At 34.3% G+C, this 26,904-nt stretch overlaps 4 protein-coding genes across 6 annotated transcripts; 2 read left to right on the top strand and 2 right to left on the bottom strand.

Moving 5' to 3' along the window:
* Positions 1 to 1,426: 1,426 nt before the first annotated feature.
* LOC103859898 (4-coumarate--CoA ligase 4) lies at positions 1,427 to 5,391 on the bottom strand. Its single transcript, XM_018657105.2, has 5 exons — positions 3,436 to 5,391; positions 2,268 to 2,463; positions 1,982 to 2,195; positions 1,799 to 1,901; positions 1,427 to 1,718 (listed from the first exon to the last, which is right to left on the bottom strand). Exons 1-5 carry the CDS (start codon positions 4,492 to 4,494, stop codon positions 1,593 to 1,595), a joined length of 1,698 nt encoding a protein of 565 aa, XP_018512621.1. The 5' UTR covers positions 4,495 to 5,391; the 3' UTR covers positions 1,427 to 1,592.
* A 6,663-nt stretch (positions 5,392 to 12,054) lies between these two features.
* LOC103859899 (dof zinc finger protein DOF3.1) lies at positions 12,055 to 13,600 on the top strand. Of its 2 annotated transcripts, XM_009137495.3 has the most exons (2): positions 12,055 to 12,641; positions 12,760 to 13,600. In XM_009137495.3, the coding sequence occupies exon 2, from the start codon at positions 12,784 to 12,786 to the stop codon at positions 13,369 to 13,371; it is 588 nt and encodes a 195-aa protein (XP_009135743.1). In that variant the 5' UTR covers positions 12,055 to 12,641; positions 12,760 to 12,783; the 3' UTR covers positions 13,372 to 13,600. The 2 variants fall into 2 exon arrangements, with proteins under 2 accessions (XP_009135743.1, XP_009135742.1); XM_009137494.3 differs by having other exon boundaries at positions 12,360 to 13,600.
* Positions 13,601 to 13,831: 231 nt separating this feature from the next.
* LOC108871104 lies at positions 13,832 to 19,894 on the top strand. The gene has a single exon (XM_033288282.1). It carries the CDS (start codon positions 19,418 to 19,420, stop codon positions 19,634 to 19,636), a length of 219 nt encoding a protein of 72 aa, XP_033144173.1. The 5' UTR covers positions 13,832 to 19,417; the 3' UTR covers positions 19,637 to 19,894.
* Positions 19,895 to 20,207: 313 nt separating this feature from the next.
* LOC103859900 (protein HEADING DATE 3B) lies at positions 20,208 to 24,922 on the bottom strand. 2 transcript variants are annotated; one of them, XM_018657143.2, is made up of 5 exons: positions 22,503 to 24,922; positions 22,195 to 22,409; positions 21,506 to 22,047; positions 21,357 to 21,408; positions 20,208 to 21,283 (listed from the first exon to the last, which is right to left on the bottom strand). In XM_018657143.2, the coding sequence occupies exons 2-5, from the start codon at positions 22,393 to 22,395 to the stop codon at positions 20,504 to 20,506; spliced, it is 1,575 nt and encodes a 524-aa protein (XP_018512659.1). In that variant the 5' UTR covers positions 22,396 to 22,409; positions 22,503 to 24,922; the 3' UTR covers positions 20,208 to 20,503. The 2 variants fall into 2 exon arrangements, with proteins under 2 accessions (XP_018512659.1, XP_033144172.1); XM_033288281.1 differs by having other exon boundaries at positions 20,208 to 21,277; positions 22,503 to 24,910.
* Positions 24,923 to 26,904: the final 1,982 nt, after the last annotated feature.

Genomic DNA, 26,904 nt, shown 5'->3' on the forward strand with positions numbered 1-26,904 from the left:
TTTTGTGCATTTTATAAAAGTTACATTTGTTAAGTTGGTGAAACTTAAGATTTATTTGAGAGGTTTTTGGCTAATTTAATAGTATAGATTTGTAGGTTTTTTGTTGAGCAGTAAAAAAAGATTTGTTTGGTTTTTGATAATGTAAGCTTATCTTAAATATTAAATTGTTATTTATCAATAAAATAAAATTAAGATAATATATAATTTTTAAATTTATCTTAATTATGAAGTTAATGAGACATATTTAGAGAAGAGTATAATAAAGTGTATGTGATATTATATTTTCGTGAACCAAATTTATGTGGTAGTATATATATGGTATAATCTTTTCGTTTACAAAAAGATATGGGTCCAATAAATAAAAGCTTTGACTAAATGATTGTTAGAGAAATTAAAGGTAACATATTGTTTGTCCAAATCAAAGTAAGACCATAATATTATTAGTTAATAAAAGAGTCCAAACAACTTTTTTAAGTCGATTTATTAAAACTCCTTCCCTTTTAATAGTATTGATTCGAAGTTCTCTTTACTTGAAGCTTGCTTTTCTTTTTAGATGACTCTTATAATTCAAGTCTGCATTAAAACTTGAATATCACATTCCAATATCTGCCACATTCGTAAACCATATGCATCTTCTTCACTATACGATACAATAATGTAACAAAAAGGAACTTCTTATAAAACAATTTGTAAAAAGGGGATAATTCTTGAAACTCGGGGTAATAGATTCCTAAAAGAAATTTACTCATTAACCCATAATTACGAAGGGTAGAGACAATTCCTTACACCTGATTAACACAAATCGAAGTTGCAATAAATATTAACTTTTCTTCCCATTAAAGAGAGTATGTGTTGCTTTAGCTTCAGTAGAAAATATGCAATCCAATAGTAGGATACTTTCCAACTTTTTGATGGCATGGTTGTTTACCTTGAGATGCAAGTATGCAACCACTACCAAGAACTGTTTATGTCAATGAGTGGCTTTATATGTTTTTAATCAAATTACTAGTTGTGGTTATCCATTAGTATCCCGTTTTTGGTTACCCCTAATATGACAATGACATAAATAGTTGCAAAGCTAATTCTTATGAACCACCAATAGTCTGATTTAGACCACAAAGTTGTTGTATCTCTCTATCATATAAATATATTACTGTGGGTATTTATATTATTCAGCATATCAACCCCATCTTATACTACATCTGTAGTGATGGGTCGTTCTCCCCCCCCCTCCCCGGCCATTGTACAATTATGTCATACTTAAAACATGGTACCATATTTCAACCAAATGAAAATAGAGTAAATTAGCTAAATATACTAACAAAGGTGGGATATCATTGAATGGGGGGGAAAATAGTAATGTTGGGAAGAAGAAAATTGGAGGGATATAGGGTATGGAGTGCAAATAGGGGAAAAGTGGTGTGTAGGGAGTACAAATTCTCATGAAAATAACTTTGAGGAAAACAAAAAATACAACAATTATTAATTATTCACCACACGAATACAAGCAACTATATTGAGTGATTTAATATTCTTTGTTTATCAACAATTTTTTTGTTTGCGTGTATGATAAGATAACACATTTGACAATTTTAACTTAGGTTCATCAGTCCATTAGCTAGTCTTGCTCTTAGATCCTTCCTCAATATCTTCCCTGATGGTGCTTTGGGAATAGAGTCAGTGAAGAACACCATCTTAACTCGCTTGTAATGAACCACCTATATATTAAGTCATACAAAGTTTACATTATTGTGTGTTTGCTGTATCTAAAGACCGATAATGGAATCTTAAACCTTACTTGTTTGCAGATATAACTCGTGACATCATCTTCAGTTAGCTGAGACCCTTCCGAGCTAACTACAAATGCTACCGGAACCTCACCAGCAACTTCATCCTTCATTCTGAAATATTAAATATTATTACGAACATGATCATTAGTGTATCCAATTTGGAAATTTTCAGATTTGCTTTCTAAACTCACGCGACAACGGCAGCATCCTCAATACAAGGATGAGAAATAAGCAATGCTTCAAGTTCAGCTGGAGCCACTTGATAGCCTTTGAATTTTATGAGTTCCTTCAATCGATCGACAATGAATATCTCATCATCATCATCCACATACCCAATGTCTCCTGTGTGTAACCACCCGTCTTTATCTATGGTTGTTGCAGTAGCTTCCGGATCATTCAAATAACCTAATAACATCGCACCATTTTTCACCATCAAATATTGTTTTTAGAAAACGTACAAAGCATTTGTTTGTTTACCTTTCATGAGTTGATCGCCTCGGATGCAGATTTCGCCAGCTTTGTTACGCGGTAAAGAGACCCCCGTAATTGTATCCACCACTTTCATATCAGCATTTCTGATGACAGTCCCACACGCCCCGGACTTAGTTTTAAATGGGTTCTTTGCAAATGACAATGACTTAGCCACCGTTGCTGACTCAGTCATTCCGTAACCCTGAAACAGTGTTCCTTTTTGTTTAGTCATCAAATTTTTTGTTAAACAACAACATTTTTCAATTTCCCACTAACGAAGACATGAAATAATGAGAAAGTAGCAGTAAATAATACATAATAGTCCAGTCTGAAAAATGTTATTAATAAAACCAGAAACTAACGTTATATGAATTGCCCACCCACATATTGAACATGGTGTTCATCAACATGTGGTACGTCCTTTGTTAATGAATTAAATTTGTTAGTAATTGTTAGTCTTTTCTTGTTCATCACACAATCTATTCATAATGCAATACATTTCTTTTGTCAAATCTATAATTCAAATACTTCCAAAATCAATTCATGAGCTATAACATTTATTTGGATTGGTGCTTCTTATAATTTTATAAAGAGTCGAGATATGAATGTGACACAGTAATGGGCTAAACGTGCAAAATAAAAATAAAAATTATGACTAACTTATATATATATATAAATATCTTCTTAACTAGTTGAAATGTGTTAATTCATGTATTATGCAAACAATATTAAGTTAATTGTAACACGTTTCACACGATGAGCCATTGTTGGATGTACGCGGTTTTAAAATAAAATCTCTATTTAAATAAACTTTTCTTTTTTAAATCAAACAATTCACAGTTTATGAATATATATATACAAATATTATATCAAACCAACGAGACAATCAGAATAAAATCTTCACAACCCGACCTGGCAACCACACTCATTATTGGAGTATCTATACATAAAAACTCCACTTGTCTATAATTTTGTGCTAACTATTCCTGCTTAGTTGACTATAATGAGATGACAACAAATGCACGGTAAGTCCAACGTACAAAAACGAATTATAAAGAAGCAAAAACTCCACAAATCCATTTTTTCTAGTAAATTTACTCACCGCTAACTTTATTCAGTATCAATATTCCTATTTCTTGCACTTTAACTTGTAAAAAAAGTAACCCAATCTAACCTGACCAAATATGGCATTGGGAAACTTGAGGAGCACGGCTTCTTCAAGCTCCTTCCTAAGCGTAGCCGCGCCTGAAATCATCATCCTCACGGAACTCAGGTCATATCTCTCCGTTTCTTGAGACTTAACAAACGCTAAAACCACCGGAGGAGCCACCGGAACCACCGTGACTTTGTACCTCTGAATCAGCTCCATCACCAGATTCAACTCGAACCTCGGCACGATCAAGACCGCAGCACCCGTCCTCATCGCCGAAAGAATCAACGCGTTGAACGCGTAAGTATGAAACATTGGGAGAAAACAGATGATGACGTCATCTCCCGTGAAGTTGAGGTTAGGGTTTTCTCCTTCGACTTTCTGAGCGATGCTCGTAACTAAGCTCTTGTGAGTGATCATTACGCCCTTTGGAAGCCCCGTGGTCCCGGAGGAGTACGGGATCGCAACCGTGTCATCCGGCGAGATCTCCGGTTTAGGAAGCTCTGTTTCATCAGCTTGAGTTAGTTCCGTGAAACTAACGCAACCGTCAGCTAACGCAACGGTACCGTTTTCATCATCCACGCAAACTATCAGAACGCCGTCGTTTTGGAAGTTTATAAGTTTATCGACGTAACATTGCTTCGTAATGATCATCTTCGCGTTGGAGGCGTTTGCCTGTCTTGCGATCTCAGCCTGCGTGTATAACGGATTGGCGGTTGTGGTGACGGCTCCGAGGTAAGCCACAGCGAGGAAGGAGAAAGCAAACTCCGGCGAGTTAGGGAGAAGGAGCATCACGGTGTCACGTTGGCGGATCCCTAGCCGATGGATGCTGACTGCGACTCGCTGTGAATTGATTTGTACATCGGCGTAGGTAAAGATACGGCCGGTGGCACTGTCGATGAGACATGTGGCGGTGGAATCGCCGTCTCCGTTGCCGGAGAATCTCTGAAAGACGTAATCAGTGAGAGGAAGGTGGTTTGGGATGAAGATATCAGGAAGTTTAGACCTAAATATGAAGTCTTGACGAGGTTCTTGATCTAACTTCTTTGTAAGAAAAAGCGTTTCTTGTTGTCGGGACAACATATTGTGTGGAGGTTTCTACTTCACAACAGAAGACTTCTTTTCAAAACGTATTGTTTGCTTTTTAAGGGTTAAAAAAACTCTCCAAGGTTTTGCAACTCTGCAGATGATAACTCAATAATGCAGGTCCGTCAGGTTTGAATCAGATTCGACACAGCTCATCAAGGCCATCAAAGGAGAGAGCTCTCTCAAAGAAATTTATGGAATTGTGGAGGACATGCATCCTCTATGGTGTTTCTTGCATTGATGATTTCTCTTTCTATTGGATCGTGATCAAAATGTGGTTGAAGACTTGATAGCAAAGAATGCTGTAGTTGTTGAGGAATACTTTAATGCTCCCACCTATCTTAAGTTAATGAAAAAGTTGCGATTCAGAAAAAAAGGGGTCAAATGGCAATAATTCAACATGTACATAGGACAATATCATGTATATATTAAATAATATGGCTTGAACGTGCAACATGAGCTGCATAATCAACTGTCATTATATAGTTTTTTTTAAGTGACAAATCATACCAACTATCAATTAAAATCTCAAATCCTCTCTGGCTGATTTTGATTAGGAGTATCCTTGTAGCCATCTGTAAACCTTTACCTTATCTTATTTCTATGCAATTTGTTGACTCAATTCTTGATCTATATATGATCTCATGATCAGTGGTATCTACAATTCTATTCTCTCTCACTTATCATGTCTAGTTCATGCAATTTTATTCCTGATTTTTCACCCAATAATTTAAGATGCTTATTAATTTGGGTGAATGCTATATTGAGCTTTTTAGGGCAGTTGCTGAAATAATATCAAGCAGTATATCGTTTTGTAGTAAGGTAACATTTTGCCACCAAATTTACCAAAACAAATTGCAAAGAAAAAAAAATACAACTTGTTTTATAACATGAATACAAAGAAAATAGAGCAAATATTTTTCTGCAACTTGTTTTACGACCTCATTCATGTTTAGTGGATTCCATTCTCTCTGTTATCGTTGTCATTTAGGTCTTCTTGTTCAATATTTTAAGATGCCTTTTCCTCTGTTGGTGGGATGGATGTTACTTAATTTGCTTTTCTCTTTTGGGAATTGTTGGTGTTATATTCTACCATTATGTGAAAGATTTTGATACTGAGTTGACGTCAGCGTGTTAATTTCATCAAACTTATCCTCCTCCTTTTTGTAACACTCTTACCTAATTTTGTTAAATCATATAACTTAAAGAAAGTACAAAAATTTCAAACACAATCATTATTTGTTCAATGAATACAAAGAAAATAGAGCAATTTTTTTACTGTAGAGCATCTCCAACTCACCTCTATTTCCACTTCTATAATAGCATTTAGAGACAAAACCACTCCAACTCATCTCTATTTTTGCCTCTAAAATAGAGATTTCTATTTTTTTCTCTATTTATAGAGAAATAAATAGCATTCCTCTATATTTTGCTCTATATGTAGGCTTTGATTGGTAACATATGGTATCATTGATTTAGTTTGAGTTAGAGGTCTAAATCATTAGCAACTCAAAAATGTTACCATGGATTAAGTTTGATTTTCTGATTTAAAGTTTGAGTTAACACGTAGTATCTTTGAGTTAAGATTTTGACTTATACCCTTTGTAATTTTGATACCTCAAAACTTAATGCAACATCAAGGAAAAATCCATGTTTTAGAAGTTGGGTTAGCATTTTAATAAATTTTTCTATTTAAAAAAGAAACTAACGACAATTAAAAAAATCAACTACAACTGTTAAATTTGTGTCACGTTAGTAGATTCTCTATAATTTATGGTTTTATACCCACAAAGTTAGCAACATCTTTAGGAAACTGAAAACAAATAATTTCATATATTAGTGTAAATAATTAAGTATCGTTTATATGCGATTTTGTTTGTAAATTTGAAAATTTTATTTATGGTTTTAAACCCACAAATTTAAAAGTATCTTATGTTTATCATTTTTATTATAAATTATTGTTTTAAAATTATAAAACAAAATGTAACTAGAAAATAATAATAAATGATAATATTTTTACTTTTAAAATAAAAAATAATAATATTTTTAAATTTTAATATGTGAAATAATTTTATTAGAGTTATAACTCTTTAGAAAATAATACAAATTACAACTTATTTCTTGTCAAAATTATTTCACATATTAAAAGTAAAAATATATTCTTATTTATTATTTATTTTAGAATAAGCTTATGTATTTTTTTGTTTTTAATAAATATTCATTATGTATATGTTTATTTGTAATTATTTAATTTAAAACTATACTGCAACTTATACATCAAAAATGTTACCAGTCATCAATTTTAATAAAATGATAACTTTTGTTTTTACTGCAAACTTACTACATAAATTTACAGTTTTTACCACATAATTTTTACTGCAAGTTACATCAAATTACAATACATACTGCAACTCGAACTCAATACTACATGTCACCAGTCGGAGCCGTAGAGATCTCTATTTTAGAGAAATATATTGGAGTAAAACCCACCTCTATTATAGAGTTGGTAAAAATAGAGAAATACATTGGAGATGGTCTAAGTTTTGTTTCCTTTGTTTTTAATAACGATAAATAAGAGTTGCATGTATGATTACACATTTTAAGCTTATGTGCATTGGCTAGTCTTGCTCTTAGGTCCTTCCTCAATATCGTCTCTGATGGAGCTTTAGGCATGGCCAGTCGGTGAAGAATACTTTGTTGATTCTCTTGTAAAACGCAACCCAATTCACGCACACTATTAAACGCAGAGCCGGAAGTGATTTAATTTAATGGGGGCCCCATTCCAAAAAGAAATATAAACTTGCTTTTATAGTTACTAAAACTATATATGAAAAAATCTATACAACAAAATATAAATAAAATTTTTATCTACAAGTAAATATAGCTAATTTATTTTTAAATAATATATAGATTAAATATAAAAACATTATTTATGTTTTTTTGTCAACAAAACCATTCATTGCAAAGATAAAACAAAGAGAGTACAATGGCTTATGAGGTTGGCCAGGAAATTACATAAATTACATAATCTTGATTATTAATCCTAGCCTTTCTAGCTAATACATCAGCAACCTGACTAAGACCTCTAGGGATATAAAAATTTTATCATAGAAGAATTTGATTGGACGGAGAAATGAAATGCTTGATGTATTTTTGGGCTCAAGAAAATAATCAAAACAGAGGATTCACAACCTCGAAAGTGAGATCAACCGAACCAAAATTAAATGGAAAATATATACTTTGTAAAACAATGTTGATAGTTAATTTTGAGTAGGGATGGACATAAATACTAGTACTTGATACTCAGCTCTTATTCGTTATTGGTCTTGTATCGGCTTCTAAACGCAAATATTTGGCAATGTCAAAACAAGTAGCAAGTATAATAATTTGAATACTTGTGTATATAGATCAAGTAACAAGTACTAAAAAACTAAGACTCTAGTTGTGCCCATTCTTAATTTTAAGGACTCTGGCATTTTCCTTTTTATTATAGACATTGTATGTTGTTGAAAAATGTTTCCTCTCTATTTAAAATAGAAAACACATATACAATACTTTGAGAAAGCTCCAGGTCACACAGCACATGACCTTTTTTTTATCAAACCAAATTTGAACTAATCTTAAATATGTTTACACTTCAGCAAAAGAGGATACAAAGAGGCTATTAACAGCTAAACAAACAACAACAACAATAGAATAGCGATACAAATCATAAAACAGAACCATATGAAATCATATTACAACAACATCATAAGATTCTTCAAAGAACGCATCTAGTGTAACCTATAAAACCACACACTGCACTATATGCAGAAAAGAGCATTCGATAGGAGGAAAATCCTTGCAATACCAATAAAACTTGTTCATCTAATTCATTCCATATAGGAAGAAATATTAGAAAAAAAACTGATTCAAACGAGAAAAAAGTGGGAAATCATAATCCACATCCAAATTATAATATAGGGGGGGGGAAAGAGAGAGAGAGAGAGAGAGATAGAGAGAGAGAGAGAGAGAGAGAGAGAGAGAGAGAGAGAGAGAGAGAGAGAGAGAGAGAGAGAGAGAGAGAGAGAGAGAGAGAGAGAGAGAGAGAGAATGAACTGTGGTGATGAGGCCCAAGCTTCTTCAGGCCATTTAGATTGGAGATTCTCTCAGATTTCCGGTGAACGCAGCGCTGGTGAAGAAGTCCAAGAAGGTATTATTCCATGCATTTCTGCTTCTGCTTTATAAGTTATGGGTCATTGTAAAGTTTTCGTCTATGATCGAAGGTTTCCTGGATGTTTGTTTAATGATTGTTTTGTTCTTCGAACTAAGTCTTCTGTTTGCATGTTTTATGCTATGTGATTGTCTAGCTTGGTTTCTAACTAGGTGAGGAGATGTTGGATCATGAGTTACAGACTGTGTCCATTACAAGATTGCATAGGAGTTTCCACTTTAATCACATTTATCTAAATTGAAGTGAAATTGACTGTTACCTGCTGTTTCCTCTGCAGTTGATATAATCACAGGTTGACTACATGACTCTCAAGGTCCATACCCTTTTTTTGTATAATTTTCCTTGTGCATTATGTTTCATTAAATCAAGAGAGCTGGATTTGGTGACTACTGTTATGTTTGGCATTGGCTATGTCAAACTAACTGTATGTGGAAAACTGGACCCATGGTTGTGTGTGTTTTAACATGTCAGTTATGGGATATCAACTTGGACTCGGGTCCGGTGTCAACTTTCCTGGTCCACGAACATTTAAAGACCAAAGGTCAGTTTCCTGTACTCTGAGAGAGAGTTGGGTCAGCAGACTCGATGCATAACTGATGACCACGTTTCCGTTACCATCTACAGCTCTGTGATTTATATGAAAATGATTCCATATTCGATAAGTTTGAATGTTGTCTAAATGGGGACGGGTTGCAAGTGGCTACAGGTTCTTACAGGTATGCTTGTAACGCATATCATCTTCTTTGATTTTACTGGAATAAACTTGCCCCACTTTAACATTGTTTCCAGCAATCTACAACTTTGGAAGCAAGCAAAAACCCAATTAGGTAACAAACTGGTACTAGCAAGGTGAATCTATTTCTCTCATTTTTTTCCTTAGTCTAAGTATTTGATTAGATTGAATATGTGATAAAACGTTATAGGAGACAAGTCACAACTCCCGCGAGGCCATCAAGACCATCACTAAGCAGTACAACACGCGTGGCTAGAAGAGGTAAGTGGGTTTCATCCATGTGCCTTTTAGCATTAGCCCCTCAAGGGAATTAATCAATAAATAGTTTAAACAGGAGCAGAGACTCCTGGAAGCGATAAGAATGGTAACACTTTTGACCACACAACCAAATTGCTGCCTCTAGCATGGCATCCAACAGAAAACTTGATAGCTTCTGCCGCTGCTAAGAGTTTGTACATGTAATATGCCTCAAAAAAAAGAAGAAAACATACTCAAATAACGAAAGAAGGTTTGTTACTTGTGAAAGTGAATCAGAGATGCTTATATGACATCATCAGCTCCTTTATATGCTCTCTCTGTCTTTGTTTGTAACATCTTTGACTCTTTTTCTAACTGATCAAATGGTTGGAGATAGCAATCACTGGTAATGATATTTATTTCTTCATTACATAACAACTAAGAAAGATGGCTATTTTCTGTAAGTTTTTTAGAAGCTTTTACTTGTGTTCTGTCTGGATAAGTTTAAAATGTTGGACAAGAACCAGAAGAAGGAATCCGATTATAAGAAAAAATCGTGATTGTAGTTAATTCTGGAATATTCTTGGAACTATTTTAAAATTACCATATCATGTTTTATTTATTTGTTTGTTATTTTCTGGTAAAAGATTTCTTGTTTGTAGTTTCTGACGTTACAAATAATTCGATCTTCTCTTATTATTCTTTAACCATATCATTCCTTTTGTTTTTCTTGATATCTTTCATTATCCATTACATTTGCAAAACACACAATCAAAGACTCCAAATCAATTAACAACAATAAAAAACGTTTTTCTTATTTGAATACCTCAAGGGAAACTTTGTTTGGTGTACGTAACTTGACAGAATTTTCGAAAAATTAGTAACTCGATTTAACTAGTAATTAACATGCGTTTCTAGTCACTCACCACAATATGACTTGGTTGTATATACATACATACATATTCGAGAGGGCCAAATTAAATCTACGCCGTCCATGCGTCAAGCAGCAGCCACGAATCGTAGCCGTAGAAATGACGCGATGATGGGGAATCAAGAAGTGGAGTGCTTGTCCCACGTGTTGGCAAAACAGAACACACGAGAGCAAAATGGTCAGCTCTTACGGCAGCTTAACGCTACGACAATATCCTTAATCTGTTCCTTGACAGACGGACGGCTCTGGTTCATTGACACAAACAGTGCATAAATCAACGGCTAAGTTTCGACTTTTGAGTGTAATGATCTCACTCACTCTCATCGAGTGCACATTCTTGCTTCACAAGGACGCTAACTAACTATTGTCTCCTGATTCTTCAGCCAGAGTGGGTTTTAGAAATTATGGCAGTGCATGATGGCCTTATTGTTTACTTTCATTTTTTATTTGGGAAATTATAACAATATTAAATGCTAATCACGTCTGGTTTATTGCTAATTGGATTATAACTTCTAATTTTCATTATAATTTTCGAAACTGAGATTGTAGTGCATGGATAAAAAACTCATGGGAAAATGGGTGTTTTTGTTGTCTTCCGTTTGCTGTCTTCTTGATTATGGTTTAATCAGGAAGATTCGAGTATAAAAGGTTTTGAGAGATCAACGTGAAGAAACATGAAGAAACATAATTAAACGAATTTCAGTTTAAAAAAAAAAACATAATTAAACGAATTTTTTTACATCGAGAACTAAATGCTGTTTTCATAATTAGGATGTTTGAACTAATATCCAACTAATCTTTAGAGAATATCGACGACTAATCTGATCCCTAATTTTTGTTCAGTTACCAACAACTTCGTTCTCGGTAAAAATCGAAGCCTAAATACACTATTATCATAAGGTTACTACAAAGAAATGGTTATGAACTCTTCAGTAAGAAGATGAGAATTTTTTTTTATTTTCTAGATTACTCGTCGATTTTACAAAGCCTGCAGAGCTAAGGAGCAATGCCAATGACTGTCTTGTGAAAATGAGCAAACCATATCCATCAAAAGGAGTAGAGAGACTTTTTTTAGCCATCAAAAGGAAAAGGCAAATATGTTTGTTTCGGGGCAGCGTAATAGCAAGTATAAGAGAACAAAAAGATACGTATAATCGATATTGTCTAAACATATGAAGCCAAAACAACCATCTTGGCACCAAGACAGGCGTATCCCATATATGTTGGAAAAAGTTATTACCCCCTCGATTTATACAAAAACCCTTTTCTTCAACATTATTTTCTTTTACAAAAATTCACAATGCATAAAACTTTAAAATTTTCTTGAAAAAAATTATATACTTTGAAGTATTTGTATAAATTTTAAGGCTTAAAGTTTGGTGTTTCGCAAGTTTTAACTTATGCCAACCTTGATGAAAACTATACTCTATTATTTTATTTATCAGAAGCTATCAATCTTGTTAATGTAACAAATTCATATACTAAAATATTTAATTTCGGACAAAATGACATCAAACTAAAAATCTACTCTATGTTCGTATTAGTTAAAAGAAGTCAACAAGTCAATGAAAAAAAATCCAACAGCAATGCTCTTGTCATCTAATTAAATAAATGAATATTAATTATGTTACAAAAAATGAATATTAATTAATAATTAATTAGCACAATGTTAAAAATAATAATCAAAAGGAAGAAGATTACGGAAGCGGTAATCTTGTAATTGGGTCGTCCTATAAGACTAGTCGGTAACACACCACACCTCACAAAGCTTATCTTCTCGTTTAAACTTTAACCCTCCAACACTCTTCTCTTCCTCTCTCTGTTCTGCCTGCTCCACTTCTCTCTCTCTTTCTCAAACTTAGTGAGAGAAAGTGTTAAATTTGTCTTATTTATGCGATAAGGACCACTTCCACTCTATAAAAACCTCAAAATAACTTACTCTCCCATCTCTCTCTTCTTTAACTCTTCCCCAGTCAGAAATTGCAATCCACCATCTCCAAGATTCGATCTTATAACTGTCTTTTTAACAGGTTTGCATATATATATTGTTACAAAAAAAAAATATTCATTCTTTTTATATTTGGGAATTTGCTAAATTTTCCTGGAAAAGAAAAGAGATTTTTTATCCGTGAAGAGGAAGAAATGCAGGATCCAGCAGCTTATTACCAGTCCATGATGGCGAAACAACTACATCAGCAGCAACAACAACAACCGCAATTTCCGGACCAAGAACAGCTAAAGTGTCCTCGCTGTGACTCACCCAACACTAAGTTCTGTTACTACAACAACTACAACCTCTCACAGCCCCGTCACTTTTGCAAAAGCTGCCGACGTTACTGGACGAAAGGCGGCGCTCTCCGCAACGTTCCCGTCGGTGGTGGTTCTCGCAAGAACGCGAAACGATCCACCTCTTCCTCTACTTCTCCTTCCAACTCCCACAAGAAGGCCAAAACACCTGATCCGGATCCTGGTTCGCAAAAGGAAACCAACCCGGATACGGATCCGACCCGGATGCTGTACGGGTTTCCCATCGGGGACCAAGACGTGAAAGGTATGGAGATGGGCGGTGGTGGTGGTGGGAGTTTCAGCTCGCTTTTGGCGTCGAATATGCAGCTGGGTCTTGGCGGGATCATGCTCGACGGGTCGGGTTGGGATCCGGGTATGGGGTTGGGCATGGGCTTGAGGAGGAGTGAAGCGGGTAACGGGGGAGGTTGTAGCCCGTGGACCGATCTGGCTATGAACAGAGTGGAGAAAAACTGAGATGAAGAAAACGAGGGGTATTTTCGTAAATTATGGATATGCAAAACTGATTTTAGATGGCTTGAGTCATCACATAGACAGTGAACAGGTTCGATGTTATGTCATTTTGGTATTATATTCCTCCTGTTACTACTACTCCCTTTTGTTATTTTATTTATAATGCAGTTTGTTAAAATTCTAATCTTTGTTTTTAAAATGCTTACTATATATAGTTAAGGACTTGCATTAATTCTAGAACAATACTATCTACAAAACTCATGACGTGAAATGAATTGTTCCGCTATTCGCCACGACATTATTGTTATTTTATGCTTATCGGTGACGTATTTAGCCAACGATTGTATGTCATTGGTTATTGATATGTAAGCTTGAAGCCCTTTGAAATATTCGCAGGATAAGTTCTTTTAATCGAATATTAGAATAGTATAACTGTGCATGAATCTGACATAGATCAACAACATTCTTACGGCATGTGACATTCGTATTTTAGTTAATGTATTAATCGCTTTAGACACCTACGTTCTAGAATCATGATATTGACTCTCTACTAGTTGTCGCCTGCTTTTCTTGAGTTCAAAATGGCGTTTTCTATGTCGTATAATTTAAATAGTGATGAAACATTGTATTAGCTCAATTATTTAGATAAATAAGACAAAAGTTCACGTCGCTAAGAAGAATATTCTGCTTTAGATAACTTTGAAAGAAGTGGAAGAAAATAGTTTATCGGAAATATTTTATTCCTCAAGTACTTATGCTATTTTGTATTCATTGGTCTTTTAGACTTGTAAAATTGTTTTGTTCCTTACTATTACTATAACAACTTTTGTAAATCATTACAAACTCGTTTAACACGCGAATGACGTTCACAAAGAGTGGGGAGCGTAATGGTCTTTGACGTATGCCATAGAACAATGGCTATGGTTTTCTCACTGATTAATAGTTCACAACATATTTTTAGGTGATTTTATATATCGAAACAAAGTTTGTTTGGTGATTCTAGAACGTTTGTATTGAGAGAAACATAGGATCACCAAGAAAAATGTGATTATGTGGACTATATAGTAATAATCAGTACTATGTATCAACTTATGTCACGGATTAGTCATGTGCATCTTATCAGTGCGTTGTTGTTTTGAGCAAAGCCATGAGCTATGGTTGAAACTGCACGCACGACTATTGTTCTTAGGTGTAATGCCAACATCGTATATTGTATACTAACTACGTTTTCTCACCATATTGGTTGAGTACATGCAATATCTTGTTATTAATATGTCTATTTATTTTTTTTTGCCAATATTAATACGTCTAATTTCTCAAAAAGATGGTGATATTCACGCCATGCACACTTCATTCTCTTATGGGCACTATACCCGATCCTGTTATCCGAACGCGACCCGAAATACTCGAACCGAAATAGCAAAATACCCGAATGGATCTTTGATATGAGCATGTTCGGATAACCGAACCCGATCAGTTATATCTGATATCCGAAAGATTATCCGAAATATCCGAACATACATATAAATAAGCCTAAATCTATATTTTTCATCCTCCATTTAATTTAGTCGACTGTGCAATCTCCATTTATTTCTCATCCTCCATTTTGATTTTGTTTGTGTGATGATTATAAATTTGATTCAGATTGTATGATGCTCAGAAGTTAGTCAATTTTGTTTGCAACCTTTTGAAGTTAGTCGATTTTGTTTGGTTTGTCCACATATTTAAATTTTAAAGAGATTGTTTTTGTTGATCGAAGAAGTGATAACATAACGTACTGAATAATTGCTTGTGTTTGAATGTTATTGCACAACTTGTTTAGCTTTACAAAAATAGAGATAGAATATGAATTATATTACTGAACGACTTATCTTGTTGTCATAATACATATGCCGTTTGTTTTAGTTATTTTTTCGTATTCTATAAACTTTGTTGATAGTTTCACTTTGTTTTTGGACGTATTATTGTTGTTGTTCACATTTCATGTTGTTTTTGGACTAATAACATTAAAATGAATGATTTGAAGACAAAACAAAAAATGCATTTCAATTTTTTTTTAATTTGAATTTCAGATATATTTGAATTAATTATCCGAACCCAATTCAAAATGAAAAAATATCCGAACGGATTATATATCCCTATACCAAATATCCAAAAATCATAAATATCCGATTCGAAACCAAATGGATATCCGAACGTCCATCCCTACGTACCTATAAAAATGAACTATTTCACCTCAACATACATCAATCTTTTGGATTTGAGTGGTTCGACAATTGTTTTGGAAATGGTAAAAAGATAGATACGAGAGATCCAACGTGGTTACAAAAATTTGCTCTTCCGATTTGAGAGATATTTTGTTTTTGACGGGGGAGACAAAGAACAACAAGTTGCATTTTATGTTAATTATTTATGGTTTTTCTTTTACTTTTTTCACTGATAAATTTGAGTTTACAATTTTTTATTAAAAATTTGTGAATGGAATGCATCGCAGGCGTGATTGCATGCAATGTCCAATCAGACTCTATGATCAAATGCACTAAGGCATACTTTGCAAACCATGTCAAATCAAACATTCAATCTCTAATATTAAAATTAGGCGCTGATTAATTAGGTCTAGACGTCCAATCAAACTCATAAGATTATAAGTACTTACTTTTAAATACAAAAATTTGTAGTGATATAATATTATTTGTTAAAAGTCAAGTTTTATGACTTCGAATGTTACGAACCGTCCCGCTCCGCACCGCAGTTAACAGTAACAAAAATCTCTACATATACCATATATCTATACGTTTTTATAACTTTTAAAACCGCACCGCAGTTAAACCGTTTGTTCCGCACCGCCCAAACCGCAGTTACCATTCAAACATATATATTCAGTTAATGTATATAGAAAAGGACCAAATAACAATCTACTCACATGTAATTAAAGATGTAGATGGCTCTACCCATACCATGCAACAAGTTTTGAATAGAGATTGTTTCAATGGAAACAAATGATACAAAAATGTCAAAATGAAAAGGGCTGGCAAATTAAATGGTGGTCCATGTGGCCGTAGATACTAGATAGCGCTAAGATACCAAATTAATATAATGGTCCACTTCTTAGGAACGAATTAGGGCAAAATATTTGAATAAAGAATAAATATTGGTTTAAGTTGAATTGACAGTGTTTAACTAAATGTGTTAAGCTATCATTTCTGAATTTCCTCTTGTGATGGGCTCACTGTTGACTGTTTTGGTAATGGTCCACTCTTATTACTTATTAGTCGTATTACATAACCAAATTCACATGTCTTGTGGGGGCTGCCTTGCTCAATTCATGTTGTGCTTATTGTACAACAATATATCAATTTGAATATTTATTGTACTGATAAGTTTATCAGTACAAGTGCAACGACTGCTATTCATCTTACTGTTATACATGTGACATCCCTATCAATCCAATTTATTCTTGTTATTATTTGTTATCTCTTTAAAACAAACTTATAAGATATTTGTTGGTGGATTCACAATATCCTTTTTTTTATTCACAATATCCAGATTTGGGACCTCTGAAAAACCTTGTAAAACACATACGTTTTAGAGTTTTTTTTTTGGGTGCAGCATACGTTTTATAGTTGACTGGTCTTTCTAACATATTGTAAATGATATAAAACAATAATATGAAAATTTCAGGAATGAGAATGCAGATAAAGACATCATGAAGGTGGTCTATAGAAAAAAATTAAAAACGATATATATGTTTTTCTGTAACGTAAAGATAATTCAAACAATATATGTTTGAAGAAGTTAGATCAAGAAAAGAGATTACATGGAGAAATGATGAGCCTTGTACATTATGATGTATGCCACCTCCTCCTGAGAGTTTAGTGATATATATCCTCTTACCGTTGAAGGCTCGTGTTCTCATCATTGTATTGAACCCCTTGCCAATTAAATATGTGTTAATAATGGTATTCTCGAGTTTTTTTTTTAATACACAAATATGTGAGCTTTGGAGTTGTAATTAAGTATTTGTTGTGTATGTGTTATAATGGAGCTGACCACTCTCTTGCTCGACCCATATAATGCCCAGAGTATGCGCTCTTGCCTTTGTGGATCAACACCAGATTATAAACTCCGTTCATGTGAGACGAAATACCTACATAGGCAAAGGTCAAGATAAAGTAAGCAGATATGATCACGTAGTTTACTACTTGCTTTGGAAGAATTGCTTACGCTGAAGAAGCCAGCAACAACTCTCTGCCTCATTGTTCTCTCTTTGGTCATTTCAGCTATGGGAATAGATTCTCAACTGTATGACGTGGAGATTGAGGAAAAGGCCAACTATGAACCCTGGAATGTCCCGCTGATTTCCCTTGAGAGTAAGCTGAATGATGAAGCTGTTGTTGGTCATCCTTCAACGGTTGAAATGCTTGAAGATGGATCGTGTGACCATGTTTTGTGTAGTCATATCAAGTCACTTGTTGTTCCAATGTTTGATTGTGATGTGAAGCCCAAACCATCTAAATCCAAGAACAAGAAACCACACATGCCTTTACATAAATCATCAAAGTCAAAGAAAGTTTCGCCTCTTCCGTAAAGACAAGGTGCTTCTCTGCTCTAAGTGGCCAGAAGAAAGTGATGATAAGAGAAGACGAAAGAGAAGGTTGTGTCTTGCATCCCTCTGAAAGTTGTCTTCAGTAGGATAAACGAAGCAGTGAATGGGTCAGCAAGACAAGTGCACAGAACATTACCTATCTACATGATGAGATGAGTTTGGTCTCTGGTTTGTTTTCTCCTTTCTCACCTCGGTTAAAAGGTGAATAGTCCAGTTTAGCAGGTGATGGATGGTTTAGTGTACAGTACAGAGATATCTTAGCTTTATGAGACAGAATTAGAGCAAAGAATATGGAAGTAAAGTTGTATATGTAAATATTAGCAATAGCAACAGCAATAGAAGACATTTGCTACAAATTGTATGTTGTGACTCTTGAAAAGTTCTTGCCAACCTGAGATGGAGAAGTAACTCTTTATAGATCTTTTGTTCTTTTCTTTTTCTTTCTGCTTTATGTTCACATACACAGCATCCCTGTTTGATAGACTAACTTGTACTTTATAATGCAAATTAAGTTTCTTATGACTGGATTCACCATGGACAAGACTATGTATGAAACATAAAGACACACCAAACTCTATATTTACTTGTGGTTTGGTCAATGGTTTTGCAAAAAATGATCAAAAGGTAAGTCATAGAACAAGTTTTAACCGGAACATATAGATTCCATACAGTGGCGGATCTAGAAAATATTTTGACTTGGGAAAAATTAATTAGTTAAATAGTGATATTATAATATATAAATATTTTATATCTTTTAAAAAAATTTAGAAGAAAACTAAACCAGTAAAATAATACAAATAATTTTTTTAAAAAAATAAAAGAACTATAAAATAAATCCACTAACAAAATAAACTGAAATAGAAAATACTAGAACTGTTTGTTATGAAAACAAAAATATTCAAAAGACATGTGATGAATAATTAATGAACAAAAAAATTAAGAAAAGGCAGGTGAGAAAAAAGTAAAAAAAAAAAAGAGGTGAGAAATAGGAAAGAGAACGACAGGTGGAGGAAAGAGGAATCAGAAAAAGTAAGAAAAATAAAGGGGGCAGATGGGCTTTGAACTGTGACCCAGTGGAGGCATCGTAGTAGATTTAACCATATGAACTGCAAAATCCTTGATATTTCTAATACATAGAAAAGTTTGTATAGTTTTAGTGGGGGCAGCTGCCCCCTCCTTGGACACTGTAGATCCGCCCCTGATTCCATATGCCAAAGTGACGAGAAGAGAAGAATATGCGTTGACAAAGTCAAACGTGAACGAAACCAGCATGTTACTGACTTGGCTTACACGTCTTTTACCTGAATTCATCACATGTCTGATTACTTGTAAGACTATCTTTCTTTTGTCTGCGTGACTGCTTCTCTCTCTCTCTATTATATAAGTCTCGTCACATCTCAACAATTACTAAATTCATAGTTTTTTCATTTGGAGATCTCTGACATGTCTGTAAAGAAACAGGCTTCGGAGAGCAAGAACAATGGAAGTTATTATAGATGCTTGTCATTCTCGTTCGTGGAGTCATCATCAACGGATGGGAAGAAGAACAAACCATTGTCGTTGAATCGTATGGATTCAAAGATGCTCAAGGCAGATATTGTGAAGTGGGCAAAGCGTGTAGCAGCCTACGCTCGTCAACTTAGCTCTAGAAAACGAGATTAAGAAACATGAAAGGAGTGTGATGATGAATTGATGATCCTTCCTTCGTCTTCTATCATTCTAAAAGATTTTTGAGAAGTATTATTTCATAAAAATATATAGGATAATATTTCATTTTTGTATTTCTCAATGCAACAAAATAGTAGTTTTGTATTTATTATTCCAGCTTGTAATCTAGTGAGATGATCTTATATTCTTATATATCTATTAAGAAGTGTATATTTATATTCTCTTTCAGGTTCTTAAGACCACATTTGATTTTTTATTTTTTTTCTTACATGCTTGTCTGTGAATGGCCTGAATGTTATTGTCTGCGCAAGCAATTAGAGACTTGTTGACCCAAAAAGGCTTAGATAGAGACTTAACTCTAATGGAAAACTATACTCCCTAGGTCTAAAACATCTATGTTTCTCATTTGTTTCTCATCTGATTAAAGACCAAATGAAGCAGTCATGGTCACAAGAGAGCTCAATAAAGCTCAAGCAAGCAGACACATTCCATGTGAAGAGTGTGAGGGACATATCCACAGGCTGAACACTCATCACTTTGTAGCAACCCTCTAATCAGTAAGGAATAATCTTGTAGACTGTAAAATAATATAAGCAAGATGAAATGAAATTATGTGAAGAAGATTATAACCAGAAATAAATATAAATTAACCTTCAAAACTGGAATGATATTCAACGGAACAAAAACAATCTATCTTTTATTTGCTGTATGTCAAATACAATATCAATATAACATGTGTGTGTATGTCTTATGTATATAGTGACAGTATATAGTGACAGTACTGATTTACATCTTCATATGAAGAGTAATCTAAACTAGATGATATTGAGCAAAAGAATGTGGAATGTAAAACAAAACTAACTAATCATATGATCTGAGTCCTTCCTGAATGGAACGGAAGCTTCTTGCAGCAGATTCAGAGGCAGATGTTGAATTATGAGGAATGGCTCTAATGGCACGGCACATCGGTTTCTGTTTCTGCTCGTACTCATCAGTGTGATGAGTAGGCTTTGTAGGGAAAAGAGGAAGCACATCTGATTTATGCTTCTCTGGTGGACTTGAAGCTGTACTTCCATGTACATCACTTTCATTAGACTCCTGAGACTTCTTTAAGGAAAATGGAACAGCTTGAGTCATGTGGCTTGATGTGTTGGACCATCTTTGAAGCTGACCAAATGGGCTTTTCTGGTCAAGGCTTGTTCTAGCATTAGGCTGTGGGAAGTAGTTGTGGCTAAGTTGAGTAACAGGGAAACCTAATGTTGTGTTGAGTGAATCTTGTCCATAAAATGGAACCATGAAAGCTGAAGGAGGAGGAGGAGATGGTCCTGTGTATGGTTTATAGACCAAACCTTCTGAAGGAGTCATTACAGGAACTAACCATTGGTTTCCAGGAGGAGGAACTAGCTGTTGTGGCCACATTGGGGTCATGAGGTCTTTGTTTATTGAAGGTAGAGGAAGCTTTGGTTTCATATGCTCTGGATATTCTTCAGTTACAGGTTTGTGCTTCTTGGTGATTGTTTTTTTAACCTTTGAAGCAGCCATTTCAGGCAGATGGGAAGGGGATAGCCTCATTGTATCACCATTAAACTTACTTTTGAGGACCAAGTTTGGTGATCTTGCAACCATCTTTTGAACCTGCATCTTGTTTAGGTTCATGGTTAGATCATAGTCTAGTTACAGTTCCATAGAAACAATATAGTTATTAGGAGCTTACCATTATCAGTCTATGCAACTCAAACACTTGAGCCTCAAAGATCTTCTGCTGACTGAAAAATATGAGCAAGAACAAAAAGTAAGAAACACTGCAAAATTTAAGAATCATAAGAAGAGAGACTGACATAGTAAGTGAGAGGGGATACATACTTGATCATGTAAGTTCTCATCTTCCAAAACCTCTTATCACCAATCACTCTTGCAGCATCATTAGACGATGCACTAATACCAGACAAGGAGTCTATTGCAGAACAGTCTGAGACATCTTGCTCGCACGGAGGCACAGTTTTGGGCTTCTTTTGAGTTTTCATCACATTAAGAGACTCATTCTGGCTTTCATCTTCAAAACATTGTGGCAAGAGGAGTTCTGGAATATGAAGATTGTTCAGGGCAGCCTTCGAACCATCAGCTTCTCCTCCGCTATTACAAAACTGGAGTACTGACAAATCTGTGTCTGCTTGTGGATCTGTTTGTGAGCGTCTAAGAACAGGAACCTTAAGAGAATCCAAGTTGGCAAGGCTCTTGAAATGGTACTCATTTTGTTTTATTGAACTTGGCTTAGTATTAGTAACTGATGATTCTCTGGGGCTTGGATAATTCGTGGCGGTTTTATTCAGCTTCTCTTCAAGGTTTGTTGTTGGAGAAGTGTTGCAGATTGATGGAAAGTGATTCTTTTCAGGTTGATCAGTAGTCTGTTTTTTTTTGAAACACACAAAAGTATTTAAAAACAGCCTCTAATAACTAAGTCATATTCAAAGTCTGAATTGTCCCATTCTAGAGTATGTAATGGAAAACAAAAAATCAAGAACCTAAAGTGAATTAAGGAGCAGAGAACTCACGAGACAGGCATTGTCGGCTGGAGGAGGAAGAGACAGAGAGAGAGTAGAAGAAGAATCAGAGATCTTGTTGGTCAGAGAAGGGAGACTGGAACGTTTATGGAGAGACATTGATTTGCCATTTCTTCCAGTATCATTCAGATGAACCCTTTGGAACAATGGATGAATTGTTATCCTCTTCGCCTCATCTTTCATTCCTCCCATCTTTCTTCTTCTTCCTAATCTCACAACAAACCCTATTAATTACTTCTTCCACAAGTAACCTCAAGAACAAGGAAATTTAGAAACTCTAGAAGAAACCAGATTGGTACCTTCTGAAATCTAGTGCTAAATTTAAAATTGTAAGATCAAACAAGCTCAACCCAAATCTAAAAGTTTCTAAACTTTCTTCTTCTTCTTTTTTCTATATAGATGGGAAGCTAGAAAATATCTTATGATAAAAGACCAAGAAGAAAAGAAGATATTTTGTTTGTGTCGCCCCCACAATGGATTCCATATCAGAGGCGACAAAAACTCTCAAAGGTTTGGTGTGTGACTCTGCGGTCATGTCTGGTTCCTTACAAGTAAAGATCCCTAACTCACGGGAAATAAGAGTTTACGATGACGTGGCGGGTTTTAGTTGGTTAGGCCCGAGTGGTAGGAGAGTGGCGTGAGTGAGATGATGTTCGGGTGCTCGGTCTCTTTACACAACGCAAGCCACATGTTTTCAATCTCTCTCTCTCTATCTCTCTCGTGGCTAACTTATCATCTCCAATACCTTTCTTAATTTGGGAATATCTTTGTAGCGAAATATCTGTTTCTAATCGCAATCACCTGTGACACAAAAAGTGGAAGTGATGAAGCGTGTACGGTCGGAATGTGTCTATTTCCCGGTTTAGACGGACCGGAGATGGAAGTTTTTAACGGAAAAACCAAACGGCCATGCGTTTCAACGCGCCAAAACGCGTGTAGCTCGACATTCTCGTGGTTTCTCGAATTTAAACGTGTTAAAAGTGGATCGCATGAGTCAAGTGGGCTTGAGCCCACTAATATTCTAAGACTGAGGTTTTGTTAGGCCCTTGTAATATATATTTTTTTTTGAGCAACTGCCCTTGTAATATACAAGTGTTTTTTTTGGTCAAAATACAAGTGTTCAATAACCTTGTTTGGACAAAAAGCATTTAGTTATTTCACTGAATGATGAAAACTGAAAATTCCTTTCATGATTTTATATCGAAACCTTTATAAAATTATATTTGTATATATATATATATACATTTTTACTTTAGTAAGATATTTTCATTGAATGGGTTCTTAATAATGGTAAATGACAGTGTTCTTTGAGAAATTTATACACAATCAAATCATATTAAATACCTGAAAACAAACTATACACGCAATTGTAAGTTTTAGTTCCAATTACATAAATTTATGGTTTGATTTTTTCCAAATAAATGTACCCATAAACGAACTTTTATAATACATATATGAAAAATTAAATCAAGTCACTTTGGCCAACTGGTAAAAGATTCCAACCGGAGTTTTTGCCCTGCATTCAAATAGCATTGGCTACTTAGGGGGTGGTATTCAATCCAAGAATTTGAAAGAATTCATAAACAATAATTTTTGTAGTAGTTTAAAAGATTTGATTAGCCATGTTTTAAATGAATTTAATCGTTCACTCGTATCCGGATGTAAGATCTCGTGAAATTCGTTTTTGGATTTAGAAAACTTTTGGGTTCTCCACGATTATAAATATATATATATATGGAAAATTAAACGTATGGTTATACATATATCTTTGTCAGGATACAAATACTCATATCCTTGTCAAAATTCATTTATTCCTACAGGATAATATTCAATTTCATTGACGGAGGTACACAATAAGTATTAGAAAAAAAAAAATGTCCCTACAATATGACACCATGCTGATATCCCACGTGGGATGACTATCCTCTAGGATCATAACCAATTAGATAGACCCACGTGCATATGGAGAACGTTGTATTCACGTGCGAACCAGCAATAATGGAGCGAAGAGTGAAGAGTCAACTTCAACTGCTTAATAAGTTTCGCTTACTGGGCAGCTCCGGTCTGGACCATTTAAACCGTCGTACCAAGCCAAAGTCGCAAAAATAGACAGAATGTAATCGTTTTGCTCTTAATTCGGAGAAGATGATTCATTTATAAACATAACGGACCACTTTGATCTCTTAATCATGGGCAGAGAATCATGGACACACGCCCAACGCCCAGACATAACCTTAAGTTATGTTCCTACACTAATCTCTTACGGTTCTCTAGAAAGAACTCAAATTATCGCTTCTTTGTAAAATTGTAGAAATCTACTATCTCCATTCGATTTTGTACGTAAAGCAGGTCCGTCACACAATATTATGTTTCACAAGAACACCCCAGATGACTTAGTTAATCGACACGGTTGAATTTAGTTTTGGTACATTGAATGGATGCATGCATGACCGCGTGGGAAGTCAAATTTGTGAATTAAAATGAGAAGTTGTTATCGAACCGACATTTTTTGGTTCCCGCTTGAGGTGTGAGAATAAGTAATATTGATTTGAGAATTTTTGTTTTTATGGGTCTCTCAATTAATACTCCCTCCGTTTCATAATACTTGATGTTTTGTAATAGTGCACAAAGATTAAGAAAATTACATTTCTCTAGAAAAATATTTTAAAGATATAATTTTAAAATCAGTTAACCAATTATAAAAAAGACTGTAAAATCTAATTGGTTGAACAATTTCCAATAAAGTTAAAATTAACCTTAAAATCTCAAAACTTCATGTAAATTGAAACAAAACAAACCTTCTAAAACATCATCTATATTGAATCGGAGGGAGTACTTTTTAGTGATAAAAAAAAATTGTGTTCACATGTATAGACAGAGCAAGGTCTCTTTCGTTGCGAGGATCCTAAGGATGTCAACAACTGTGAATGTGATGTTGATCATCATTTACCTTCCATGTTCCATACTAATTATTCTCTCTCTATATGTTCTTTAATTTACACTGTCGACATTTCAAAAAAGATGAATTATTTGACTAATTTACACTGACAGAAAATATATATGCATTTCTTGAAAATGTTGTCCCATATTTTATCAATCAGACCGTACATTGTAGAACAGTCTGTATAATAATAAAATACATTTCAACAGAAATGATTAGGGTAACGAGTTCAATCATCATAATTATATGTAATATTTGTAGTCAAAGACAGGAATACAAAATGATGAAATAGCAATATTTTAGCTGAATAAATGTTTTGTTAAATGGACATAAAAGCGCCTCAGAACATATAACATATGTCATTTTATATGGCAATTGTTAATAGGTCATATGGTAGTAACACAAGAAATTTAATAAGGCGTGACATGAAATGCGATAACTATTGTCCATGACATGGAGAACCAAAAGAGCCTGTTACTCACGCTATTTTCTAATGCATGCCAGCTTCATAAGCTTAGACCTTATCATCAACACCAACAAATCCAGATATCTTCCCGGTTCCGAGTATTTATGCTAATATGGACTATCTTTTCTGGAAAAAGAACATCATCGCCGAGCCAGAATTCTATAGGGATCCTTATCTCTACATAATCTGGTATATTTGGAAAGTCCGAAATGACGAACTCTTTAGAAGGATAGATAGGGATCTTTGGAATTAGTTCGTTATGCAGAGAGTGAGTATCAAGTCTGGTTCAATGCAAACGAGATGGTATCACCTATTCTACAAGAGCATAGTATGGAGGAACCCCAAGTCTTAAGCTTGGGTAATATATGCATGATAGATGGGTATTGGACATCCACATCATAGTTCAACGGGTGTCGATGTATTTGGATGGATAGCTTAGGGAATGTTTAACTTATGAGGACACAAAATTATCTACGGAGAGAGTTTGTCTTGCATTCAGAACGGGAAGCACTACAATGGACGATGAAGAGTATGTTTCAGCATTCGACATGTCAGCTCTTATGGATAGATTGCAAGGATTTGATCGTCATGATTAAGGAGTCTCATACTTGGCCAAGCCTGCAACATAATTGGACAGGATAGGGACAATGCACATATGCTTTCCGGAGTTCAAGATCATTTATATACGATGAGCGCAAAATCAGATTTTGTATGCTCTAGCTAGAACTGCAAGGTCTTTCAATATAGAACTTTATTTTATTGGTTGTTCTATTCTAGTCTAGTTATCTAGACCACCTCAAATTTGAGTAATAGAATAAATGTTCGTTGTTACAAAAAAATAATATTGTTCAATAGTTATAAAACAGAAAAAAATATGATAGAACTATTTATTTAATCATCAATATAGCACACAAAAGCCAAAATGATCAAAATGTTTTATTAAATGGATAAATAAATATTTATATCTATAGAATTAACTAATATAAACTTACGGGATTATTGGCAAGTGTATTCTCATGAACTTTAGAAACTTTGAGATTTTATTGTTATTGGTTCATGAATTTCAAAATCTTAATAGAATACATTGTTATTAGTTCAAGAATTTTCAAAATCTATTAAAATCCGTTGTTATTCAAAAAGTTTAGTTATTACTGATTCTCTAATTCTGACTAAATCTAGTGTTATTTGAATTATATTCATTTTTACTCACAAGACACAACTTTCAAAATATCATATATATTCATGAGATTTTCAAAATCAATGTGCTAATATCTATAAAACCAAATAATTATTC

Source organism: Brassica rapa, chromosome A03, assembly GCF_000309985.2.
Source record: "Brassica rapa cultivar Chiifu-401-42 chromosome A03, CAAS_Brap_v3.01, whole genome shotgun sequence".
Taxonomy (NCBI): domain Eukaryota; kingdom Viridiplantae; phylum Streptophyta; class Magnoliopsida; order Brassicales; family Brassicaceae; genus Brassica; species Brassica rapa.

What these genes read in the sequence shown, in the direction of transcription:
- LOC103859898 (XM_018657105.2), bottom strand. Translation starts at nt 4,494, where the DNA reads ATGTTGTCCCGACAACAAGAAACGCTTTTTCTTACAAAGAAGTTAGAT. An exon ending in CCAATGCCATATTTGGTCAG is followed by an intron (nt 2,464 to 3,435) that starts GTTAGATTGGGT and finishes ACACTGTTTCAG; the next exon opens with GGTTACGGAATGACTGAGTC. An exon ending in GAGGATGCTGCCGTTGTCGC is followed by an intron (nt 1,902 to 1,981) that starts GTGAGTTTAGAA and finishes TTAATATTTCAG; the next exon opens with AATGAAGGATGAAGTTGCTG.
- LOC103859899 (XM_009137494.3), top strand. Translation starts at nt 12,754, where the DNA reads ATGCAGGATCCAGCAGCTTATTACCAGTCCATGATGGCGAAACAACTA.
- LOC108871104 (XM_033288282.1), top strand. Translation starts at nt 19,418, where the DNA reads ATGTCTGTAAAGAAACAGGCTTCGGAGAGCAAGAACAATGGAAGTTAT.
- LOC103859900 (XM_018657143.2), bottom strand. Translation starts at nt 22,395, where the DNA reads ATGGGAGGAATGAAAGATGAGGCGAAGAGGATAACAATTCATCCATTG. An exon ending in CAGCCGACAATGCCTGTCTC is followed by an intron (nt 22,048 to 22,194) that starts GTGAGTTCTCTG and finishes AAAAAAAAACAG; the next exon opens with ACTACTGATCAACCTGAAAA. An exon ending in AGTTGCATAGACTGATAATG is followed by an intron (nt 21,284 to 21,356) that starts GTAAGCTCCTAA and finishes AACCTAAACAAG; the next exon opens with ATGCAGGTTCAAAAGATGGT.